The 25,091-nt window shown below is 41.1% G+C and overlaps 2 protein-coding genes and 1 long non-coding RNA gene across 3 annotated transcripts in view; 1 reads left to right on the forward strand and 2 right to left on the reverse strand.

Annotated features, from left to right (window-relative positions):
* The window catches only part of LOC134755386 (uncharacterized), a 63,810-nt gene extending 39,006 nt beyond the window's left edge, over nt 1-24,804 (forward strand). Inside the window, exons 6-18 of the mRNA XM_063691940.1 lie at nt 11,917-12,042; nt 12,988-13,149; nt 13,678-13,785; nt 13,919-14,037; nt 14,268-14,405; nt 15,232-15,427; nt 20,436-20,497; nt 20,574-21,065; nt 21,330-21,708; nt 21,937-22,036; nt 22,228-22,758; nt 23,187-23,320; nt 24,256-24,804. Coding sequence (XP_063548010.1) covers nt 11,917-12,042; nt 12,988-13,149; nt 13,678-13,785; nt 13,919-14,037; nt 14,268-14,405; nt 15,232-15,427; nt 20,436-20,497; nt 20,574-21,065; nt 21,330-21,708; nt 21,937-22,036; nt 22,228-22,758; nt 23,187-23,320; nt 24,256-24,398 — 2,690 coding nt within the window. The 3' untranslated portion in view covers nt 24,399-24,804. The remainder of the gene's footprint in view (nt 1-11,916; nt 12,043-12,987; nt 13,150-13,677; nt 13,786-13,918; nt 14,038-14,267; nt 14,406-15,231; nt 15,428-20,435; nt 20,498-20,573; nt 21,066-21,329; nt 21,709-21,936; nt 22,037-22,227; nt 22,759-23,186; nt 23,321-24,255) is intronic.
* LOC134748680 (uncharacterized) lies at nt 2,950-6,665 on the reverse strand. The gene is made up of 4 exons (XM_063683458.1): nt 6,639-6,665; nt 6,125-6,178; nt 5,807-5,927; nt 2,950-3,093 (listed from the first exon to the last, which is right to left on the reverse strand). The coding sequence occupies exons 1-4, from the start codon at nt 6,663-6,665 to the stop codon at nt 2,960-2,962; spliced, it is 336 nt and encodes a 111-aa protein (XP_063539528.1). The 3' UTR covers nt 2,950-2,959.
* Nucleotides 7,041-10,815, reverse strand: LOC134755400 (uncharacterized). The gene is made up of 4 exons (XR_010129035.1): nt 10,698-10,815; nt 10,066-10,145; nt 8,864-8,967; nt 7,041-7,119 (listed from the first exon to the last, which is right to left on the reverse strand). It is a non-coding gene; the product is annotated as an uncharacterized LOC134755400 (long non-coding RNA).
* Nucleotides 24,805-25,091: the final 287 nt, after the last annotated feature.

Below are 25,091 nucleotides of genomic sequence, written 5' to 3' on the forward strand. Positions count from 1 at the left end.
ATGGAATCATCGAGATGCGGTGACCACGATACGTGAGGACTTCTTGTTCTTGCTGAAATTACAAACATGGACTTGTACAGTCGCCATCAGATATATCGGAGCGGCCGAGGTGCTCACAAATATCTGAACACGCCTCTATTGTCAAGGCGCTTGAGTGCGTGTTCAGATATTTTTGAGCACCGCATCCGCTCCGATATATCTGATGGCGACTGTACCAGATGATTCTAGGAGGCCACCACAAACATCAATATCTGCACAAACCTCTCTGTCGCACTTGCATATTCGAGCGGTAGAGTTAGACCATGTTCTCATGGTCTGCAGAGGTTTTGAGAGCACACGCAGTGACAGTGTTATTTATACCTCATAACTATGGTTGCTATAAGTGTAGGCACGTCGACCTAGCTGCATGCATGAATTTATTTTTATTTTTGGATTCATAATTTATATCGTTGGAACACCGGAAATGATAAAAATACTTTTGTAAACCTTAACATTATTTTATTAAAAAATATTTAAAATGTTGAAAATTTTTGAGCGGTTGAAACGCTCATCATTTTTGGCGCGAATTCGACAGAGCGTGATGACGTCACACGTTGGGCGGCCCAACTGATGACACTAATGCTTTGCTACTAATGACACTAATCTGTCGAACGCGTGACGTCACGTGGCGTTTCGAGCGTTTCGCTCACTAGCTTTTCGCGGGCAAATTTTTGTACTTTTTATTTATAATTTTAAGTAATTAAATGGTAATTTAAAAACGGAAATGCATTTGTAACATGATATAACGGTAACAAACATCCGAATAAAACATATTTCGTTCAAATATAAACTTCATGCATGAGGCTATGGCAAACCTTGCACGTTTCTGAGCATTGACGGGGACAATTTGCTTAATGACGTGGACACCGGGACGCCAAGATTTAAACGGGGACATGTCCCGGTTTACTGGGACGTATGGCAACCTTAGTCTGTTGCTAACTACTCTGCGTCCGTGTCAGCTTCAGAGAATAGGTATCCTCTCAGTCTGATCATGTTCCGAGTGAAAATATCGCCTAATGCAGATACGTTGGAGTGTGCTGTGTTTATATTAAGTTATTTCAATTATCTATAAGCACAGGGCCTGATTTACTCACAGGCTAATAAGGCTAAACCTAGAGCCAAGGGGGCGCGGCGGCGGCTCTGAGTTGAGACAAGCGGGGGGACGGATATACATAGTCAGCCTAGGGCGTTCAGAACTAAGTCAGGCCCTGTATAAGCGTCATAGACCTACGTTTTCGTCTATTATAAAATTTATAAATATGGTTTAAAATACAAAATCATACATACGTCGCGGCATCGTTTCAAGTAGTTGTTGGCACCAAATATCATCAAACGGCCTGGAGTATTCAGCCGTATTGATGTTTTATGGAATTACTTCTTTCTCATATTTTACATTATTTAATAAATGTAATTTGATTTTGTATGGATTATTGTACATATTATTTTGGTGACGTTTTGATGAATGTAATAATGAAATTGCCATTCTACTTACGGTGTTACAAGTAAATAGGTGTGTACCAATATTGCCAATACAACCTTCTATAGTTGGTCAAGCAAATCTTCTCAGTAGAAAAAGGCGTGAAATTCAAATTATCTATGGTATGATATCCCTTCGCACATGCTTTGCACCTACATTTTTTAAATTTGCAGCCGTTTTGCAGCCTTTTTCTACTGACAGGATTTGCTTGACCAATTATATAAAACTATTTATTATAGTAGTTGTATTGTAATAGCAAAGATGAGTTTTTCGGAACTTATGTACGAAATATCATTTGATATTTACCCGTCGCTTTTCGGTGACCCGTACATTACACGAAAATGACAAATAAAACTTCATATTACAGTACAATACGTGTTTATTTTAACTTGATACTACTTACAGACACAGAAATTTCATTAAACATATACGTCATTAAATAGAAATAATGCGCTGTATGCTCCCGTACATTTTTGGGTTCAGTTGGAACCATTCAAGTCAGTCATAATTAGTCGTGCCCATAGCGCCAAAGCGACGCGTAGACTAGCAAGAACTTGCATGCAATTTACGTTACATTGCCAACTACTAAGGTAAACTGCATTCAGAAGTTTGATCAAATACCGCAATGTAACGTAAATTGCATGCAAGTTCTTGCTAGTCTAAACCTCGCTTTATATTGCCGACTACAAAGGTAAACTGCATTCACAAGTTTGATCAGATACCGCAGTGTTATGAAAATTGCATGCAAGTTCTTTGTGGCGTACGTTGTCAAAGTAACCACACTTTTAAGTAAGGTTTACATTATCTAGCTTTGACCTTGGCGTGTGAGTGACGTTTTGATTTACGACGTAAACAATGGGTTATTATTCTGGCCGATTTGTCAGAAGAAAAAGGCGCGAAATTAATATTTTGTATGGGAGACCGACCTTTTGCGCTCACATGTAAAATTAGCGCCTTTTTCTACTAACAGATTTAATTTGCCAGATTATATAAGTAGTCGGACCGGACCTAGGTAACACTGCATGGGATTTGCAATGACAGTGTGACCATGTCATCATTAATGACAATTTTTTATGAAAATATGACGGTTGTATAACGACACCCCCTCACTTATTCTTCTGCGCAAACCGGTACTAAGTTAGCTTAGACTCTAAAGCGAGGTTTAGACTAGCAAGAACTTGCATGCAATTTCCGTTACATTGCGGTATCTGGTCAAACTTTTGAATGCTGTTTACCTTAGTAGTCGCCAATATAACGTAAATTGCATGCAAGTTCTTACTAGTAAAGGTCGAGGTTTAGACTAGCAAGCACTTGCATGCAATTTTCGTTACATTGCTGACTACTAACGCAAACTGTATTTAAAATGTTTATCAGATACCGCAATGTAATGAGATTTGCATGCAAGTTCTTGCTAGTTAAACCTCGCTTAAGTCTCGCGTAACTTCAGTCCGTATTGCTAGCAGTGTTAACATTTTTTTTAGCTCTGGGACATGATCGCATGCAAGTCATTCCTTTAGACTTGCATTGCTTGCACACCGCCGGAATCTTGGCGGGTTCGTCTATTTTGCTCGTTGAAGCTGTGGAAAGGAAAATGTTGTAAACAACTGGTAGGGAAAACTACTTTCTTTCTTTTTAGTTTATTCATCCAATAAAAACCGGCCAAGTGCGAGTCGTACTCGCCCACCGAGGGTTCCGTACTTTTTAGTATTTGTTGTTATAGCGGCAACAGAAATACATCATCTGTGAAAATTTCAGCTGTCTAGCTATCACGGTTCATGAGATACAGCCTTGTGACAGGCAGACAGACGGACAGCGGAGTCTTAGTAATAGGGTCCCGTTTTTACCCTTTGGGTACGGAACCCTAAAAATGATCTTTCGCTTGCCCTTTTCGGGTCGGCACATCATGTCTCCTTCTTCCATACCTCTCTGTCGTTTATCATCTCATCATTCACCTGCTTTCTTTTGAGACACTTTTATTTAGCTTAACCCGTACTAGGGTGGGTCAGTACTACTTTAGCTAAAAAGATATACCATTATTGGCTCGAAATAGCATGGTATAGGTTCAGAGCCAATAAACGGGAAAAAAGTATTTTAAAAAAACATTTTTTTTTCACAATGTCCATACATTGAACGAAAACTTCAACTAAAATCCAGAGGCAGTAAAAATTAAGCTAAAAATAAAATAAAAGTACGTGCAATAATGAATTACCAAATGGCACCTTTTTTTAACTGTGCTATAAAATAAAATAAAGTAAAAATGACCCACCCTAGTATTAGAGTTTTGAACGATTCACCCTAGTATGTTTATATTATATCCAAACTGTATAATACCTATATACATATATTATATGATTAATATAAGATATCTATCATGATTCAATACAAAAAGTTATAATGCCGTTCCAGAAGACCAATTCAAAGTTATATTTTGTTGCCAAAATGATGTCATTTTGGCTTCACCACCAATGTCAAAATAACGCTACTTGTGCTACGCCGTAGCCCGTAGCAAAGCTAGCATATTGTGTTAAAAAGAGCCTCTGAGAGCCTACACCGCGAAACACGAAAGTCTAAATTTCGTTATCTGCCTCTATCTCTCGACTATAAAGTGACAAGAGGGGCAGATCACGAAATTTAGATTTTCGTGTTTCGCTGTAGGGTAGGCTCTCTGATCTAGGGGCCTATCCAAGATGCCAATAGTTTGCGCCGTAGCGAACGAAACGCTGTCTCTCTGTCGCACTTATAGGTATGGAAGAGTGATGTAGAAGCATTACTGTTTCGTTCGCTCCGGCACAAACTACATGTTGGCATCTTGGCTAGGCACCCTGATCTTGTTATGCAGACCACTTCAGAATTATATTTGAACCATTTTATATAGTTATCGTGCGTGTCGCCCGCGCCTAACATGCACGAAGAAGTACGAGCGAAATGCACGATAACTCAATAACATGATTGAAATATCATTCTAATGTCAGTGTATGCTCGAATTGGCCTGATGGTCTGACAACTCTCCGTGTTTAGCTACACACTAGCGAATAATATCTATTCAAGCATAAAGGAGGCTGGGCAGATTTTTATGGACTGGCCCATGAACCTATAAGAATAAGTGACACCATCGGAAAGGTTTTTTTTATATACTCCATTTTTAGGGTTCCGTACCCAAAGGGTAAAAACGGGACCCTATTACTAAGACTCCGCTGTCCGTCTGTCCGTCTGTCTGTCATCAGGCTTTATCTCATGAACCGTGATAGCTAGACAGTTGAAATTTTCACAAATGATGTATTTCTGATGCCGCTATAACAACAAATACTAAAAAGTACGGAACACTCGGTGGGCGAGGCCGACTCGCACTTGGCTGGTTTTTTTTGTACGGCGAGACTTGTCAAATATCTGTTTAAACAAAAAAAATATGACCAAAACAAACATAAGAAAACGAATAAAAAAACAAAATAATCATGACAGTAAATCATGGACAATAAAAAAACATTTTTGCGGCAATAACATTTTTCACACAAAGATTTGGGACTACCTGCCATTGTAAGTTTTACAACTTAGAATACCCTATCCGGTGACATACCGTTTGCCCTTATTGGTCAAATGGGCCAATTAGCCCACCCTCCTTTATAAAATTAAAATTTTCCGTCAATTCTAACACGGGTTCCTTTGTTTGACATAATTATTGAAAGTCATAATGTAATTCAATTAAATTCATTTCAATTATTTATTTCAGGCAAATGCCCATATAATTTGTTAGTAATAACAATTAAATTAATCTTAATATGCTAATGTTAGTAAATAAACATTAAATTACAAATAAAAATATACATCACATTTAACTATTTACACTATGAATACTGCCACATTCCAAACACTACCGCTGTACATGCAACACATCCAGTGGTGTTGGAACGGGCAGTCTAGCCTCTCATCTCGGCCAGCACACGCAACAGCCTGTTGGAGCTACCGCGTAACCGCCGCATCCGAGGCAGTATGCTTACGCATTATGGCCTGGAATCCATCAGTTCTAGCCTCCGCAAACATACCTTATGCACTGCAGAAGCGCGTCATATAATCATTAGTCATAATTCTGAAACCGTTAACTTTCAGGATTTTTCTCAGGTTATCCTATAGATAGGTTAGGTTAGGTTAGGTTTGTTTTTATGGCAATCCTGAAAAGTTACGTGTTTCTGAGAAAAACCAAATTATGACTAACGGAATTGTGGACAAACATTATGACTTAAAACTATATGGAAAACAATAGAGACCCATTATAACATATGGAGAAGAACTCACGTGTAGATTCTCTACGGGCTCTTTCGACCTCCAGCGTGGAGAAAGGGGCCTCGAGATTGTGGTGAGAAGCTCGATGAGACTCCTCAATCACTAAGGGCGATGTTAGCGTGATCGGAGAGTACTTGGAAAAAAGTTTTATACTTATGAATATCTTATTTTAATTAATTATTCAATCTAAGCTTCTATGTCTAAAACAAACAAAAATTGCGGACCAATTTGTCTACACTTTTTCAGGTTTCAAAATTTACGAACTGTCAGTTAACAGTGTGGGCGGTGGTACTCAGGACCATTGTACTATTAGAGAAGAGAAATATTTACGTGTGCACTTTTATTTTCAGCAGTCGTAGATGCAATGGGTCGTCTTGGAGCATTCTGAAATAAAAAACGTATATATTTTAGAAATATTTATCTTGAAAATATTCGAACTAAGTACTTATGAAGGTGTCTACGTTAACCTTTAGGAAGGCACATATCGAAACAGTGCGGTTTCATAAGAATTTCTTTCCACGAACGTTCCAGCTACGGAACGTATGGAGACACTCCATAACAAGGTTTTCTAAGGTTTACATCAAAAAGAGAGTATAGGTTCTTAAAGGGCAACATATGACGTCCATATGCCACGATAACCGCTTATTTGTATGCTTGTTTGCCACCGCCGTGGTATAAAGCGAGGTTTAGACTAGCAAGAACTTGCATGCAATTTACGTTACATTGCCGACTACTAAGGTAAACTGCATTCAAAAGCTTGATCAGATACCGCAATGTAACGTAAATTGCATGCAAGTTCTTGCTAGTCTAAACCTTGTTTAAAAAACATCATTTTCGAGTGAACTTTTCGCATGCGAGCCACTGCCCACATTGTCTAGCAAAGAACTTTTGATTGGAAAAGAATTGATATGAGGTCAATGCGGAGAAAGGTCGGCATACAAAATTTTTGGTTGAGAAGTTTACCTAATTATTCATTATTTATTATGAATTTATTAAATAAATACTTAGGAATATGTGTGCTATATTTTAAACTAAAGGCAGTTTGTTGGTGAATAGTGCACTCTAAAATTATTATTAGTTAAATTATGTGTTATATCTACATGTACAGTTGCCATCGGATATATCGGAGCGGCCTAGGTGCTCACAAATATCTGACCACGGCAGTATTGTCAAGACTAGTGATCTTTTTGAGCACCTCGGCCGCTCCGATACATCTGATGGCAACTGTACAGAACAAACTGCATACCTGTAGCTGGAACTCCCTAACGCGATCTTTTCCTTGATTGTAATAATACTCTACTGTATTTGGTACAAAATCGAAGGCCCTGAAACAGTTCAAGATGTACAATTTACTATACACTGTCATATAGCGACACACATAATAAGCCGTCTCGCAAGAAAACTCAAAGAAAAGTGATGCATAAAGCACTATGCCCCATTCAGATTTAATAATTTGTTATAGTTTTGAACTGATTTTGATACGACCTTCAAGATACCTGGGCATTTTCTAAAATAAATATTGCAAACCTGGTTCTTTCAAATCTGGACATTCTTGGACTCATTCTACTCAGAATCAACAGCATTCTCCAAAAAAAGATGTCCCAAAATGTCCATTCCATTACGTCGCGTTTTAGTGTGAACTTTTTTTCACTTGTATGTACAATTTTCATACAAATTTTTGGGACATTTTTTTAATCATCAGGTTTGAATATGCTAGTGATTCTGAGTTGAAAGAACCCAAAAACACCAGGATCTGTGAGAATCAGGTTTTAAATATTTATTTTAGAAAACGCCCACCTCACGCTGACTGGTCCATACGAAATGAAGTAAAAGTCGTGGGTAAGACGCGTGAAAACCCCAGGAAGATCGTCAAGGGCTTATGTTTAATACAAAACATTTACATCCTAATAACGCTAATAGTGTATTTGTAGTTGCCTTATAACCGACCGACCGACCGGCCGATGACCGGTCTGGCCTAGTGGGTAGTGAAGGGGCCTGTGAAGCCGATGGTCCTGGGTTCGAATCCCGGTAAGGGCATTTATTTGTCTGATGAGCACAGATACTTGTTCCTGAGTCATGGATTTCTATGTATTTAAGTATTTATATATTATGTATATCGTTGTTTGAATACCCATAACACAAGCCTCCTTAGGCTTACCGTGGGAATTAGTCTGTGGCGTCTCCTCCATCACAAGTCAATCTGTGTAAGAATGTCCTATAATATTTATTTATTATTTATTATTATTTATTTATTATAATGTGTATGTGGCAACGTCTCTTCTTTCTCGGTCCGAACTAACGACACGTCCCGCGATCACTTTTGTAATTTTTTAAAAAATAAAACTCAATAAAAGTTCATTTAAACTTAAGTCCCTTACAAGCGGAGTTTCGTTCTCATTTTAAAACTACCTACATGTTGGATTGTATGGAAACTTTGAACACACATGAGGTATATCTAGTTCTATAATTAGTTTATATACCTCCAGTTTATAAAACAAACGAGATAGATGGGTATTTTGGCCCACCTCTGTGGTTGCATGTAGCAGACATGGCTGGCCTAGTCCCATTTCAGCTGGGCGGGTCTTAGCAACACCAATAATGCGTGTTTTTGAGCGCAGCACAGATTTTACTCCTAGCATGCTGCGCTACATAGCTCTTTGGCAAAACTTCAAAGATTCGAAGATTCAGATTAAAAGATTTAAATATTCAAAGATTCAAATATTCAAAGATTCAAATATTCAAAGATTCAGATTCAAAGATTCAAAGATTCAATGATTCAAAGATTCAAAGATTTAAAGATTCAAAGATTCAAAGATGCAAAGATTCAAAGATTCAAAGATTCAAAGATTCAAATATTCAAAGATTCAACAATTCAAATATTCAAAGATTCAAAGATTTATTTGTTCAACATAGGTAAGTTACAAGATGTTAATGTTGTTCAATTTGGTATTTTGCGCTTCGTTGAGTGACCACGTTTGAGCACCATAGGTTAGGACAAGCAGAATGCACATGTCGATGAGTTACTGCTGTAAGGTCAAAGGACTGTATCCAAGGAATATTTATACTTACTGTAACGGCGAGCAGGGACACGTGGCGCACGCGCAGTGGCAGGTAGAAGGGTCGCCTGCGCGCAGCGACCTCTGGCACGACGCGCCGCAGCCGTGGGACAGCACCTACATCAAACATATTAATTGGCTAATATACGGTTTTTTTTTTTTTTTTTTTTTTTTTTATTTAAAAGGCACACTAAACAGACAACATTCAACATAGTTACAAAGAGTACATGAGTGGTAGGTATTGCATAAGAATGCCATCCAAAGCAAGCATGCACAGCAAGAAAGAAATACAAGGAGCAAAAACTATCCTAAAACTATAAAAAAATATATCCTAAAACTACTCAAAATTATACTAAATTACAAATTACAACATTTCGCAAATACTTAATAATTACATGTCAAATTGCGTACTATTATTGAGAAGTGTGATGATGGCCGAGAACCCTAAGAACCTGCCTTCCAAATACTGCCTGCCGTGAGTCGAAAATGTCAATATCTTTGTGTTTAAATACCAATTCATTATACTGGCGACACATTCTGACGATTGGATTGTAAAAAGAGGTATTATTTCTGTAGACCTGAAGGGCGAAAGAAAGTAGGAGCACGGAATCTAAATCGAGGAGTATTGAACTTATCTACAAGATATTATTATCTACAATTATCTACAATTATCATCTACAGATTATCTACAAGATGCACATAACACAAGTCGCGGCCATCTCGCTTAAGCATATACAGGGTGGCTAAAAAATAAGTGCATTGGGCAAAGGCTAGGGAGGTTTTGGGATTATGCTGCACAATGACCACGCGCTCGCATAAAAGAAACAATGGCTTTTGTTTAACAGATTAAAAATCATTTGAGAAGGTTAATACTATATATTTCCAGACTTTACTTAGGTTTTGATTGGCGTTTTCTACACTAGTCATTTTGGCTAGATCCCCCTGCTATCCTAATGTATGGAAAAATAAGAAGTAAGTTTCTTGTTTATCCATACATTAGGATAGGATATAGCTTGACTATGACTTCCCGTCCGAGTATCATTTGGCGAGTGACGATTTTCAGATTTTTGACTTTTATTTTTAACTTTTATATTGCTCTAACGTAATTAATTATTGAACTCAGTAATTAATAAAAGTACAATACATGAAACTCATGAAATGAGAGATACAGGCATAAGAGCGATGGTGGTAGGCATTTTGTACCTAAGTACTTACGAACTTATAAAGTACTGCGCAGACGATGATCAAAATAAGGATTTTGATAAACATTGGTCTGCGCCTGTGTGTTCGGATGCCTGCGAAACAAAATATCCAAAGGAACATCTCATAACAATAGGTCGATTTACGTAAGATTATCCCAAATTATTTATTTGTTTAATATTAAATAAACATTGTACTAGAGGATGATAAGGTTGACCCGGGACAAGAGTAACACTTGTAGGGAATCCTCAGTCAGATCATGTTAAGTTTTCATGCCATGAGGTATTTCAAGTACTTATATCAATGACCTCTTATTGATAATAGACGCTTGACGTTCATTGTTGACAAAACTAAAATGCAGGCAATATTTAGTAGATGATTGTGACAATCTTGACACATTGGCGTCAGCCGTACGACTTACTCAATATAGGTCCAGGAACCTATATTTGATGGCTCAAGATCGAGCGCCGGGTGCCATAGCTTATACGGATATGTATTATGTACCTGCATTCTTGGATAGTTTCTAATCACTATTGTTCTCCTGTAGCAAAGCCTGTTCGGTCCTTCGCAAAAGTATAGTGATCAGCTTTCTTTGTACAACGGGAAATTCATTCAAGTAGCCCATCTGACTCACGGAAGTAACTTACATTGTTTTTTATACGCTTCCTTTCAAAACCCCAATTTTTCTTCAGTATATAACAATATTAATTAGGTAACGATGGTCATTTTGTTATGTTTTGTGTTTTTAATGTTTTACACTATTTATTTATGTTTTGACACAATTTTCAATCCATCAATCAGTTTGGCCGTGACATTAAATTTGCCGTAGAGTAACATTATTTAGGTTTTTTTACTTTTAGCCTAAGGTTTGTGTTAAGGCCGTTCCATCGGTTTGCCGCTGTCTCTGTCACATTTCGCAAGAAAGAACGGGAAAGATCATGCGCGCCAAGTGTCAATTTTGATCGAATTTTGTCGATTTTTATTTATTTTAAAAACGTTACCGTTAGGTCCGCACGGCGACTTTAAGCAGCGACAGCAGCAACACTGAATGCAGCTGCAGCCAGGTTATTGTCAAAATGACATGGCCAAGAATGATTCTTGCTTGTACCTAGAACGTAGTGTTATATTGTATTGTAATGCTCTTTGGATTCTTAAAAAAAGCTATATGGCGGGAAGCAGCTTTTATTTATTTTGTGAAAATGACTCAGGGCCAATTGCACCATCCCACTGACCTGGGGTTAACCCGTTGAACCGTTAACCCAGTGTCAAATTCTCAGTCAAATTGTACTGGTAACCATGGTAACTCCAGGTTTAACCGGTTAACCCCGGGTTAGTGGGATGGTGCAAGTGGCACTCAATGTTTCATCCAAAAATGCTATTCACAATTTTCCGAAAAACCCTATAATTAAAAGGTGAATTAAAGTCATGAAAATAGTTAGTCTAAGAAAAGATTTGGTTTCCGTGCAAAGTTAAAGACCTGTCTTCGTATGGAATCTATATACTCCTAGATTCCATATAAGAATATAAATCTATATAGATTCTATATAGAAGAACGTCATCTTTAATTAGCTTTTTACCGCCGTTCTCCATTGATACCTGTGGCTCGTCCACTTAGTCTTATCGTCTACTCCTTTATTTTCAAAGGAATGTTTCGTGGAGGAGCTGGGGTGGTTAGAGTAATAGTGCTGTCTCGTATTTCAGGCAAAATAGGCACGATGTCTGTCCATTTACGGAAAATGCTCAGTAAAACAAGTTAAGCTAACGTACTCATTATAAAAATGATTAATAATTTTATTATGTTTACCTAGTTCCTACATTGTGATAAAGAAAACAATACAATAAATGATTACAATGTTGTTGTTTCAGAAACTGAAGGCTTGAGCAGCGGGTGCGAGGCCAGTGGCTTCAGAGATGAGATTGCAAGAGATTATGCTGCCCTGCAGACGCGGTTGGGGCGGGAATTTTCTGACCGACGGGGGAAACTCAACAGCGGTAAGTTTTCTTTTGAGTATGAAAATGTTTATCCTTTATTATAGATAGATATAGGTAGATTCATCGCACCTTCACACTAAATATAAGAGCTGGCGCAAGATTTGTTCGTCAATCAGAGCGCTAACAATTTACGTTTCAATTTTATACTTTTTTGTAAACACCCGCGGGCCCGTTTTGTTGTGTTAAAGCGTTTATCAAATTACCATGGACTCACGATGTCCACAATAGGTGCGCCGTTGCAGTCCACACTAAACTATTGGCAGTTATATACAATTTCATTTTAATCCCCTGCAGGCTTAGCACGGTAGCATTTTTATCGCCTGTCACGTTCTAACAAGTATGTAAGTGCGAAAGTGACAGGCATAGTGGCAGGTGACAAAAATGCAACTATGCTGACACCGCTGTTTTATCATGACGGTAAATCATACCGCAGTCGTGGTTGTCCACAACTAAGACACATTTGGACGAATATACTTTTACTCTGAATATCATAATCAAAAGCTTCAAGCGAACATAATTTATTAGCCTGATTCTGATTTTAATTTTTTACTCTAAACCTTATGGATTTCTGGATCAGAAATGTCACTGCTGGCAGCTGACAGATGAAATCCATAACAGTTTTAGAACAAGAAATTGGAACCTTAATCGGGTTCCATAGCAATACTTACTTACTTACTACTGTGGCGAGACGACCCGAAGTGGATCTTGGCCTCCGACACCAAAGACCGCCATGCTACTCTGTCCAAAGCTGTTTCTGTCCAGTCGACGGCGCCGAGTTCGCTGAGGTCTTTCTGCACTTCGTCTCTCGAGCGGTACCTAGGGCGTCCAGACGGTCTTCGGTCACTTGGTAGTCCAGAGTACGCCCTCCAGACTGCGCGATCTTCCCCCATCCGGACTACGTGCCCGAGCTCCATGGCAATACATAACATTATTCCTTTTTTATAGAAGCGGTGTCCAAAGGCCCGGCGCGTCCTGTCCCAACCAGAGAACAGTTGTCAGCGGACTTCCAGAAAAAGCTGGATGAATGGCAGATGCTGAAGGGCATGCAGCCGCCGCCCTTTGTGCCGGAGCGTAAGGATCTGAGCGAAGACTTCTTGAAAAAGTGGGGTAGGTGTTACGAGTTCGTTAAAATTTTCTTGTTTGAAAACTTTGACAGGTATCTATGGAATAACAGCTGCCTCTGTCATATTTAACGTTGGTCAGTTCGTTAATTGTGCTAGATGCAACCCGTCCTTCAAAAAATCTATCATACTCATACTCATACTCATAATCTTTATTGCATATCACATTGTATCTTAACCTATACTTAACATAGAATCGTGTACAACCATGACACCCTGTAGGGCACAGCAAACAGTTTATTCAATCATAATTGTCATTTTGAGGTTTCAGTGATCAATAAAATTCTGTGAGCTGTATTTTTATAGAAAATTTTCGTGAAGTGTTTCAATAAGTCAGCATTAAGTTGTTGGTCATACTACAAAAGTTTGCCTAAAAACAACTTTGAAAACGAAGAGGTTTTATGAGAAAAATGTAGTGGGGTCAAATTTTTTTAACGTTTTACTTGTTGATGATGTAATGAAATGAAAAGACTTGCAAATTTGGGAACTTATTATCTAAATTTTACCCTTTTAGATGCATGGAACCGTATGAAAGAAACGAACTCTGTGCCATCGTGGGGAGAGCAGAGCAAGCCGGATCAAGTTCTGGTGCAGACGTCGACAGGTCTCTTCAAGTTCCAAGGTGTGTTGTCTTTTATTGCTGACGGTAAGGGTTTTTTATTAGTACTTGGATTAAAAACAACCATGTTTCGAGTTTTAAGAAAACGTGAATAATTGCTACATGAGACCACTAAACCTAACGTCTTTCGTTCCAGGCATATCCCGCTCTTTCACACGTAAGCTGCACGAGTGGGAGAAGTCACGAGGTATCGCCCCCGAAGCGTCCACATCAGCGCTGTTACGTGCCGCCCGGGCACGCAGCAAAGCGGCGAGGGTAATTTAGATTTAGTAAAACTTGTGTCACGTCAATGACTTGAATGAGATTTTTTTCTCAATCCAACAGGAGTGGCCTTCATTTCCGCGGGACTTATTTCAAAAGATACCAATTTTGATTATTTCGGGAAGCACTACCTATTTGTAGCATATTCCCTAAATGGCCTAAATACCCTACCTAGCCTGTACCTTTTGTAATACCTTTTGTAATACCCTTTTGATTGTGTCCAGGCGGCGCCGGCGCAATTGACAAGAACACAGTCTGATGGCAGCGTCGCGCCTTCTATGGCATCCGGACACCTCCATGCTTCCAGCCTTAGCGTTAATGATGCTGATGACTTCGAGTCAGAGTACGAGAGGGAACACTTGGTAAGGATACTTAGAAATGATCGCTTTATAAGTTGACGAGAACCCAATAGGCTGGACGACTTCAATGGTACGTATTGTTGTAACCAGGAACGTCTAGTATCTTTGATAATAGCTTCTGTTACTTTTTGAGGAGTTTAAGTTGGATTTGAAACCAAATTATAGGTTTTAAATCCAACATAAAGTCATGTAAGGCACAATGCCAGTTAATTTAAAAATATCCAGTTAGAACGTCAACTTTTTTACAAGGTTACAATTTCACTTTGACGACCGGTCTGGCCTTGTGGGTAGTGACCCTGCCTGTGAAGCCGATGCTCCTGGGAAGAGCATTTATTTGTGTGATGAGCACAGATATTTGTTACTGCGTCTTGGGTGTTTTCTATGTATTTATATATTTGTATATTATACAAGGTGGCTAAAAATAAGTGCATTCCCGTTGCCAGGGAGGTTTTGGGACTATACTGAGTAACTTTTACTATGGGACCAACCACGAAATCGCGAAAAATTATATCCTATAGAAAATGGACCAGCCAAATGTGTGAAATAGCCAAATTTTTTTTGTGATTTCGGGGTTGGTCCATAGTAAAAGTTGCTCAGTATAATCTCGAAACCTCCCTGGCAACGGGTATGCACTTATTTTTTAGCCACCGTGTATATGACAATGCGATGTTAAGATACCACTGAGCTGGTTTGATCATGTAGATCGGAGGTAGTTGTAGGAACTAGGTATGTAAAACAACCTCATTGAGTTTGCGATGTTACTCTGGATGAATCGAAAGTACCTTATGGTCGGCGATTAAAGCTAAAAAACACTTTTTATTATTCTCAGATGGTGGACGATGAAGACCCACCAACCCGGGGTGCAGTCCTAGTAGAAGTAGAAGCCGAAGAGGTCTGCACAGCGGCACCTTTAGTGGCCGTCTCCCCGCGTCCCGCACCGCAGCAACCGGTGTATAGCTATGGACTTGCTGAAGCAAGGTTGTTGTGTGAAACGAGCAGTGCTGCAGTCACGCAGCCTAACGAAGGTAAGGCAATACCCTTATTTCATTTAATAGTCTTCAATCATTTTAACGTTCCTGTTTACTTAGTAATATTGTAATGGCGCGCCTAGCCGCGCATTACAACATCATGCAACGGCCACGTGACAGACAGCGGAGCTACCTATCGAGCCGCGGCCACCGATCGAGTGCCAGCCCACTCGCCCCACCCGCCGCGCGCCGTGCCGAGAGTATAAAAGCGGCGCGCGCCCATACAACAGCGTCAGTTGGGCTCACCGCCTTCTGCAGTGAGGACAGCTGATCTCCCGGTCGAGCCGGCGTGTTTTCAGACGCGTAGGCACCCGGTTCCCCTCCGACCCTTCCTGATTCCCGTAGTCCAGTCAGAGCCGGCGTGTTTTCAGACGCGTAGGCACCTGGATTACGTAACCCGTCCTACCCTGTATCTTGGTCCGAGCCGGCGTGTTTTAGACGCGTAGGCACCCTTGATACTCCCTATCGCCCTGGTCAGAGCCGGCGTGTTTTAGACGCGTAGGCACCCTAGGCGCTCCCCCCCGATTCGCATATCCTTCCCGTCTCGCCATCCCCTTCACCCTTAGGGGATACCGTTCCCGAATCCGCGAGTAGCTTAGGGTCCGCGCCGTACCGTTGCGATAATTAGAAGCCACCCCGCGTCGTACCTAGCTTAGGATACCTAGACCTAAGTAATCTTGATTTATAATAAACCGGCATAAAAGCCCGCCGATTTATACTACAGCATTAAACCTGTGTTTCCTTGTCTCCCTCTGCACCCTCTCTCTCCTCTGAGCTAACTAGGAAACCCTTGCTCCCGTCTGGAACAAGGGAGGTGTATGAGGCCGCGACCGCCCCGGCGAACGTGACCCCATCACATCTGGCGCCCAACGAAAAAAACTCACGTAGGAGTCCATACGGTATCCTGGAAGGAACCATTGCTCGAGAGAGGACAGAATAAATAAATGAATAAATATTTTACATATACCGCACCGTGTACTTATATATTCCGTACAGCCGCTACACCTAGCATCACCGCACCGAGACAACTCGGACTGTCGCATCCCGCCCACCCGTAGACCATATCTAGCTCCCACGAAGGTACAACAGGAGCCCCGACGCTCCATCCAAGTAATAAAGTAAAAAAAAAAACCGCACGGACAACCGTGCACCGTACAACCGCTGCTTACCGGTAGGTATTAGAAATGCCTACAAGTTGGATATACCGACTGAAAAAACCCGAATTAATACAAGAAGCCACGGCACGAGGCGTACCGACTGAAGGCTTAACCATAGAGGAGATACGTAAGGGCTTGGTGGAGATCCTGAAGGAGGAAGAAGCCGAAAAGATGGCAGAGAACAATGCAAAGGTAATAACAAAGCTAATAAAAGAGTGGAACCTGTCATTTGAGACCACAGACGACGCCGTCGAGTTCATAGAAAGGTTGGAAGAACTCATCAAGGCGAGCAAGATTAAGAAGGAAGATATATTAGCAGCATTACCACGCATCTTAAAAGGTAGGGCACTGCTCTGGTACAGAAATTACGTAGACTCATGGACCGATTGGAATCAATTCCTGCAAACATTTAAGCTGTACTACTACCCGGCCAATTATGAAGAGGATCTCATAGCCAAAATTGTCACTAGAAAGCAAGGAGACCAGGAGAGGTTTACCGACTACGTCACAGACATTCTGACGCTGATGCGTAGGTACGGAAGTCTCGACGAAGCAGCGAAGTTACACCGCATCCACGAGAATATGTTACATAGCTACAAGCTATACATCAAAAGGCAAGACTATAAGACCTTACCAGAACTATTGAAATTAGGAACCGAGTATGAAAATATAAGGACACCCACGTACGGTGCAACGACGTCGTCAGGAGCGTGGCGAGACGCCAGCGACAACAACAAATGGAGGGAGGACAAACAAGCAAGTAGCGAACAAACGACCCAAGGTAGGGACGACCGACGCAGCGACAACCAGAAACCGAAACCCGAACCGAGAGAGAGTACGAGCCACACAGTGCATCCGAAGTACGACCCCAAGACCAGCTGCTGGTCCTGTGGGAAACCGGGACATAACGCGGACGCCTGCAGGGGCAGACGCCAAGTGTTTTGCAGCCAGTGTGGAAAACTGGGAGTGCTGAGTAAGGCCTGCTGCAGGAAAGCAACCTGGATAGGGCAGGAAAAGTTAGGAGCAGCCGATAGCCCACAGGCGAGCGACAACCGCATATACACCGATTTGCACATAATGGGAAGAAAATACCGAGGCGTAATAGACACAGGATCCACCAACTCGTACATCAACCAGCAAGTATATAATGAATGTAAGAACATCGCGTACCAAAATAAGCTAAAAACAAGAGAAGTAATACTAGCGAATGGGACCAGGACACAAACCCACAACAACTTGTTGGTCGACATAGAAGTCAAAGAGGTAACGATCAGACACTGGTTGAGGGTGCTGCCGTCAGCGACGGACATTATCATAGGAATGGACGTGCTGAAACGACTTGGAATGTCTATAAAATGGCCAGGAGACAGCCAAGACTCAGTCGACCGTGATGACAAGAATACCCAGAGAAAAAATCCGAAAAACGGAGAGGACAAGCAAAAAGTAGACACTCCAGAAGAAAACCAGAATAGCACAACCGCCGAATCCAGTCAACAACAGCCAACCACACTGCTCACAAAGGTACAACACAGAATAAAACTAAAGCAAGCAGAACCGGTAAAACAAAGACATTATCCACGAAATCCGAAGCAGCAAGAAATAATAGACAAACACATGAGTGACATGCTTCAACAGGGCGTGATCGAGAGGTCACACAGCCCACATAGTTTCCCCGTGGTACCAGTGGAAAAACCGTCAGGTCAGTACCGAATCCGTGTAGATTACCGTGAAAATAACCAGATATCCGAAGAAGATGCGTACCCGCTATCACAGGCACATTTCGGTGAGATTGCCCAGATATCCGAAAAAGGTAAATACACAACAAACCGAGTCCCGCACCGCCGAGCAAAAGCGAACCTTACACAACACACACAGAGTCCAGCGATAAAATACAACCGGAAGAAGAAAATTAGAAAAACAGAAACCACGCAGCGCGGACACGAACCGACTTCAGAAATGGAACATGGGACCCTTAAACGTCAATTTAATAGAAGAAAAATAGATATAGGATGGATACCAAAAAGTAAGTTACAGATCGCCAGCCCCCTGGCATCGGCACCGTCCTCGAGACCAGACACGGAGGGCGGAAACAAGAAAAGGACGCGCAGGGCGGGCAGAAAGAGGAACGGCGGCCAACAACACGGCCATACGAGAAGGCCGCGAACGCGGCAGGCGCACCCGCCCTACGAACGTCACAGCAAAAGAAAAAAGGGGGGAAAAGAAGACTAAATAAAAAAAAATGTGTGAAGTGAAATAATATAAAAATATAACAGTGATTATATTAAAGTACCGTAATAAGAAAACCAAATAGTGTAGTAAAAAAAAAACGTAATAAAGCGTAGTAAAAAAAAAACCGTCAGCAGATTTAAGTACCGTAGAAGCATAAAAAAAAAATGTGTAAAAAAGAAAACCTATTGTTTTAATAAAGTAATAGAATGAAGAATAATTACCGTGCAATCAAGTGTGACCAGTAAACCGCAATAGATACTTAATATAAACATAAATAAACCCGCGACATAGTGAATAAATAGAATAGAATGATACAAGCACATAGAAAGAATAGGTTACAGACCAAGTAAGTACATAACAGTGAAGTGCATGGGTAACATTAAGTCAAGTGAACAACAATATAGTGGGAATAGTATAATAGAATAGCAATATATTTACAATAAATAACTTTAAAAAAAACAAGACGCGGGTCAAACAGAGAACGTAGGCTCAAAATAAATAAACGTGTTGCAAATAGGAAGACGAATACTTAGAATAAATACAAAAATCAGATAAACATAATAGCATCCAGTAAATAAAAAAGAATAATAATAAGAATTAAAAAAAAAAAAAAAAAAATGGTATCTTTCAGCCAGCATATTCTAACGGTGATTTTTCCCCATAGGTAAAAATCTCCAGACGGGTGATTGGACTGTAATGGCGCGCCTAGCCGCGCATTACAACATCATGCAACGGCCACGTGACAGACAGCGGAGCTACCTATCGAGCCGCGGCCACCGATCGAGTGCCAGCCCACTCGCCCCACCCGCCGCGCGCCGTGCCGAGAGTATAAAAGCGGCGCGCGCCCATACAACAGCGTCAGTTGGGCTCACCGCCTTCTGCAGTGAGGACAGCTGATCTCCCGGTCGAGCCGGCGTGTTTTCAGACGCGTAGGCACCCGGTTCCCCTCCGACCCTTCCTGATTCCCGTAGTCCAGTCAGAGCCGGCGTGTTTTCAGACGCGTAGGCACCTGGATTACGTAACCCGTCCTACCCTGTATCTTGGTCCGAGCCGGCGTGTTTTAGACGCGTAGGCACCCTTGATACTCCCTATCGCCCTGGTCAGAGCCGGCGTGTTTTAGACGCGTAGGCACCCTAGGCGCTCCCCCCCGATTCGCATATCCTTCCCGTCTCGCCATCCCCTTCACCCTTAGGGGATACCGTTCCCGAATCCGCGAGTAGCTTAGGGTCCGCGCCGTACCGTTGCGATAATTAGAAGCCACCCCGCGTCGTACCTAGCTTAGGATACCTAGACCTAAGTAATCTTGATTTATAATAAACCGGCATAAAAGCCCGCCGATTTATACTACAGCATTAAACCTGTGTTTCCTTGTCTCCCTCTGCACCCTCTCTCTCCTCTGAGCTAACTAGGAAACCCTTGCTCCCGTCTGGAACAAGGGAGGTGTATGAGGCCGCGACCGCCCCGGCGAACGTGACCCCATCACAATATTATAATGTTAACCGTGATGATTCTAGTCAAGTTATTTAGAATATATTTTTCAGATAGATCGGACACGCATTACCTTATCTTAGAATATAATAGACGGGAGCATATACCTACTTGTATTACTTACATTTCAGGATCTCGCACAGTGAAGGCAAATGGACAGACTGGCGCAAAACCCAAGACCACGCGCGAACAGGTAACAAACAAATTCTAATTGCCAACACTTCATTAAACTTTAATTTATCAAACCATTAATATTTAACTTATTACAGTCAAAACCTTCAGAAAAAAGCAACAGAAGAAAAATGGCCAGACAACCAAGCATAGAGGAAGATGCAAAGTTTATCAGAAAAACAATAGAAGAAATAGAAAGGGGCAGTTCAAGTCGGTTTACTGAAGAAAAAGAAGATATTGAACCTGAAACACATTATGAGCGAGCCACAGTCAGGGAAGAAGTAGCTAAAGTATACAATCCTCCGAAAAATATTAAACAATCTGAAGTCAGAGAAAAAACAAAGAGTAAAGAAGACATCGAAGATCCAAAAGAAGACAAAAAGAAAGATGATAGCAAAAGTAATGGGAAAAAGAAATCTAAGTCACGAGCAAGATTGGAAAGAGAGCAATCGAAGCCTTCGGAGAGTGACACAGAGCAAGATGTGGACACGGTGACTGTGGAGATTCCTAGGAGAAGAAAGAGGCCACGACGGGCTTCAGAAAGGCCGAGAACTCCGCCAACATCATTGCATTCAGATTCCGAGGGAGAGGTAGCTTCTTTTTCTATCTTTTTTTTAAATGTCTACTCTTCTTAACACGTTCGTTAACAGTGCTAACGTTAAGCGTCGTTAAGCTTTCCTACAAGTCTCCCGCCTGTCGAAGTACCGTCAGCGAACGCGTTAATTTGATGGATTTTAAGTTCTACGATAACTTATCAACATTATATTAGTCTTGGCAAGTTACATTTTTTGAATGGCCAGAATCCGTACAAAGATATTGACCGATAAAACTAATCACACTTATTTTTTCTCAAGGTCTTTGTTCTCAAATTGAAAGCTCCCGGATCCCGGGAGGGTTCACCAGAAGTCATAGTCAAAACAACCCGTAAAATATTTTCTCCCGTCGTCCGAAGCGGCGAGTCAGTCCCCAGAGCTGTTATCCCAGTCGACGTCGAGGATTTAGACGACGTTCGACCTTCAGAGCAAGTCAGACACACTAAAAAGGCTGAAAGGAAGGCGAAGGAGGAGTATTCTCATTCGAAGAGCTCTGGGGATCTTCAAGAGGAGCAGAGGCCTACGTCGCGACCACCTCTGCCAACGTCACCGTCATCACAGAGGAAGCCACAGCCTAAGGAAACTGCCCCGTCCATAAGGATTATGATTCAGCGGTACAATATGAAGATCAGTGAGGAAGGTAAGCTGGAGGATTCTACCAAAATGTCATTTGTAAACGCTACTAAGTATTAATAGTTCTGTTAACGCTTGGATGCCGATATTTGGTCTGCTGATATACCATCGTCTGGATTAATATTTAAAACAGTGTCAAACTAAAAGAACTACGGTATAGTACCCATAGTATTCTCAAAAAGTTCCACGGTGTTTTAAAATCAATGGCTATTTGATAATTGTTAATTGTTTCCAGGTCATACGCCTCCCAGCAGTGGCGCTTCATCACCGGCCTGGCGCTCCCCTGCTCTAGAGAGACGACGCCCTCCCGACATGCCCGTTGGGGTTAATATCAGGTAACAAGACAGTCAGGATATGGACGACACAGACAGACGCGTAGATAGATAGACTGATTATTTGAGACTTAAGAACGCCCAAGAAGTAACAAATAAAACATGAAAATATTTAATTCACTGAAGGCTTTGAAGCACTGACACATTATTGCTCTACGAATTGCATCATTATTATATCTATTTTTAATTTACAGAAATAACCCATTCCTTGAGAGGGAAGTTCAAAAGTCGGCGAGCGCCTGCCAACTATCCAGAAGAGATCAAACTTCAGCAGAAAAACGACTAACACCCGTCCAGCCACCAGGCTTAGATGGCATCCTCAAATCCCGCAGTGCCAACGCTCTACACCCCGAACCACCTATACCAGAAAGCCCAATGCAGAAAGAAATGGAAGACAGCCAAGAGACTATAAAATGCAACGCAAGCACAGACACTATTGTCCCCGATCTTATTAATTTACCAGAGAAACCTAATCCGATAGTTGAGACAACGCTTTTAAGACAGATGTCTGAAGTTCCAAGCATTACCAAAATAGTGAAAGAAAACCCTGAGCTGTTTGCACGGTCTATATCGACTGTGGAGTCGGTGGCCATGGAGGTTGAAGCTAGCCAGCTGTCGGAGAGGGCTGCGAGGATACGAGCTGCTAGGGAGAGGTTTCTTTCGTCTCCTGTTCCAATGAGGAGGGAAGGGACCAGTTCGGCCAGTGATCTTAGGCCTGGAGATAGGTGAGATACTTCTGTTTGTTTGTTGGACATTATAACGTATCGTAGGCCACACTGTTAACTAGCAATTCATTAAACTCATTGCAAAAGCATAAACCATCGATGGCTTGTTAAAAGCGTTGATGTTAGTACTTATAAATATGCTATTAAATAATATAACTACATAGGTATCGCCAAATGTTTACAAAAAGGAAACATGTAGACTGTAGAGTTTTGGCCGAAGAAAGCCAAATTTCGGTGGTTTCTTGACGTCGTGTGCTTGCGTAACACATTGCAGCATGTGTTTTAATTTTTCGTTTTTTCCCTTACATACCTATAGGTAGTAAGTACTACCAGTACACACACGCGCATCCCATAAAGTTAACGATTTGTCTGTTAATTTGTGTGTACGAAGATATGCAAGTTTTAAACAATTTATGTATATTTCTCAGGTCCAGTCGCATCAGCTGCGAGAGTGACGTGACAGAGTCCCAGTCTTCAGGTCCACAAGAGTCCACGCTTGGCCGAAGTGCTTCAACAGGCATGGTCAATGTGGACCCTGAGTCCTGGCAACGGGTCGCAGAAGGTGAGTACCTATAGATTTTTTTTTCTGAGTGAGAAACAAGAAATAGCTTGTCGTAGCATGTCTTTAAAACTAATTTTTGTGGACGCTAAAAACGTCAAGAAAGAATGTTGTCTGATGTTTTTGCACACACAGCGCCAAGAACATTTAGGTGTTGTTCAACCTACTTTTATAGTTAACGCTATCAGATCTCTACTGAGCTCGTTCACTTACCTGTACTAACAATGGCATTCTGTTAAACAAAAGCCATTATTTATTTTGTGGGAGCGCGTGGCCTTTGTGCCTGAGCGCGTGGCCATTGTGTGTGAGCCTCAGGCACAAATGCCACGCGCTCACACAAAAGAAATAAGGGCTTTTGTTTAACAGAATGCCATTGTTAGTACAGGTAAGTGAACGAGCTCAGTAGAGATAGCGTTAACTATACCTTCAACTAAGGTTTATACTAACCACATGACGTAGGCAAAACGTTCGTTATATCACAATAATAATAAGAGGATGATGTTAATTAATAGTTATAGAACAATGTGTGTATGGTCACAATACACATGGGGATCTCTTTTAGTGACATTTGTTTTATTTATTTATTTTATATTCTATTATTTGATTTCTGTTCTAATCTTAAGTTGACGATCTTTTAGTGAAAGCCTTTGTTTTATCCCTTTTTGTGAAATACTGTGCCTTTTTCTTTAAGAAATAAATATATCTAATCTAATCTAATCTATGGTGGTCAAAAATTGTGGGTTCAAACCTCGACCGTATAGAGCAGAAAAAATGGTTCTAAAAAAAACGCGAAGAGTTGACTAATAATTTTGACACTATCCTTATCATACACAGACGAGATTTTAACGATGGTTATCGAGGCAGATACTGATAATCTTGATGATCAAGACTCAAGGTACCGGCTACTGAGACTTTCTGATATTTTCTTTCATTTCTAGGAGGTCGCGGCGAAAGACGCACCCGCTCCCGTTTCAGCCTCGCGCGGCTAGCGGCCCGCCTGCGCCGCAAGGACCGCGACGAAGGGGCTGTTTCCCGGCTGTGCCGACAGAGTTTACTAGTGCACCTACCCAACAAACACTGAACAACAATGTACGATTGTCATCTTGGCAAGGCCCTTCGTCGTCCAAACTACGGCTCAACTGCTTTAGGCACGCAGAAAGGTGTAAACGAAGGCTAAATGTCATACAATCCGGCTCGTGAAAAGCAAGCGGGATAAAGCTTGTATAATCTGTAGATTTTTGTTGCAGTTTAAATCTTATTTTCACATGACTTTAAAGATCGCTCACGCAAGTGCATGCGCAATGAATACGCGCCAACTACCAAGACGATCCTTAAGGTCGTATCAAAACCAGTTCAAAACCATTACAAATTGATAAATTCGAATACACCTCATGGTAAAGGGCATAAAGCTTGATGACACCTGGAGTAGCTTGATCGTGCAATTTGCCCAGCTAATATTGAATTCACAATAAACTATTTATTACAAACTTTTGTTTTCTCTTCATCTGCAGAAAAAACTGCCTATTCATTTCCCTACCCAGGTAGCAAAATGACGTAAAATGACGTCAGCGACGTCATAATGACGGCATTATTACGTCATTACGACGTCGCTGACGTCATTTGACGTCATTTTGCTACCTGGGTAAGAATTTCATGTCATATTTAAACATGTTGGTACTATAAACGAAAGTTACGGATAGGATACCGAGATGGGTATGAAAAAAAAAGACATTTCTTTATTTAAAATTTAATATCGCTTCAATCATGACAATAC

This window comes from Cydia strobilella, chromosome 2 (genome assembly GCF_947568885.1).
Source record: "Cydia strobilella chromosome 2, ilCydStro3.1, whole genome shotgun sequence".
NCBI lineage: Eukaryota > Metazoa > Arthropoda > Insecta > Lepidoptera > Tortricidae > Cydia > Cydia strobilella.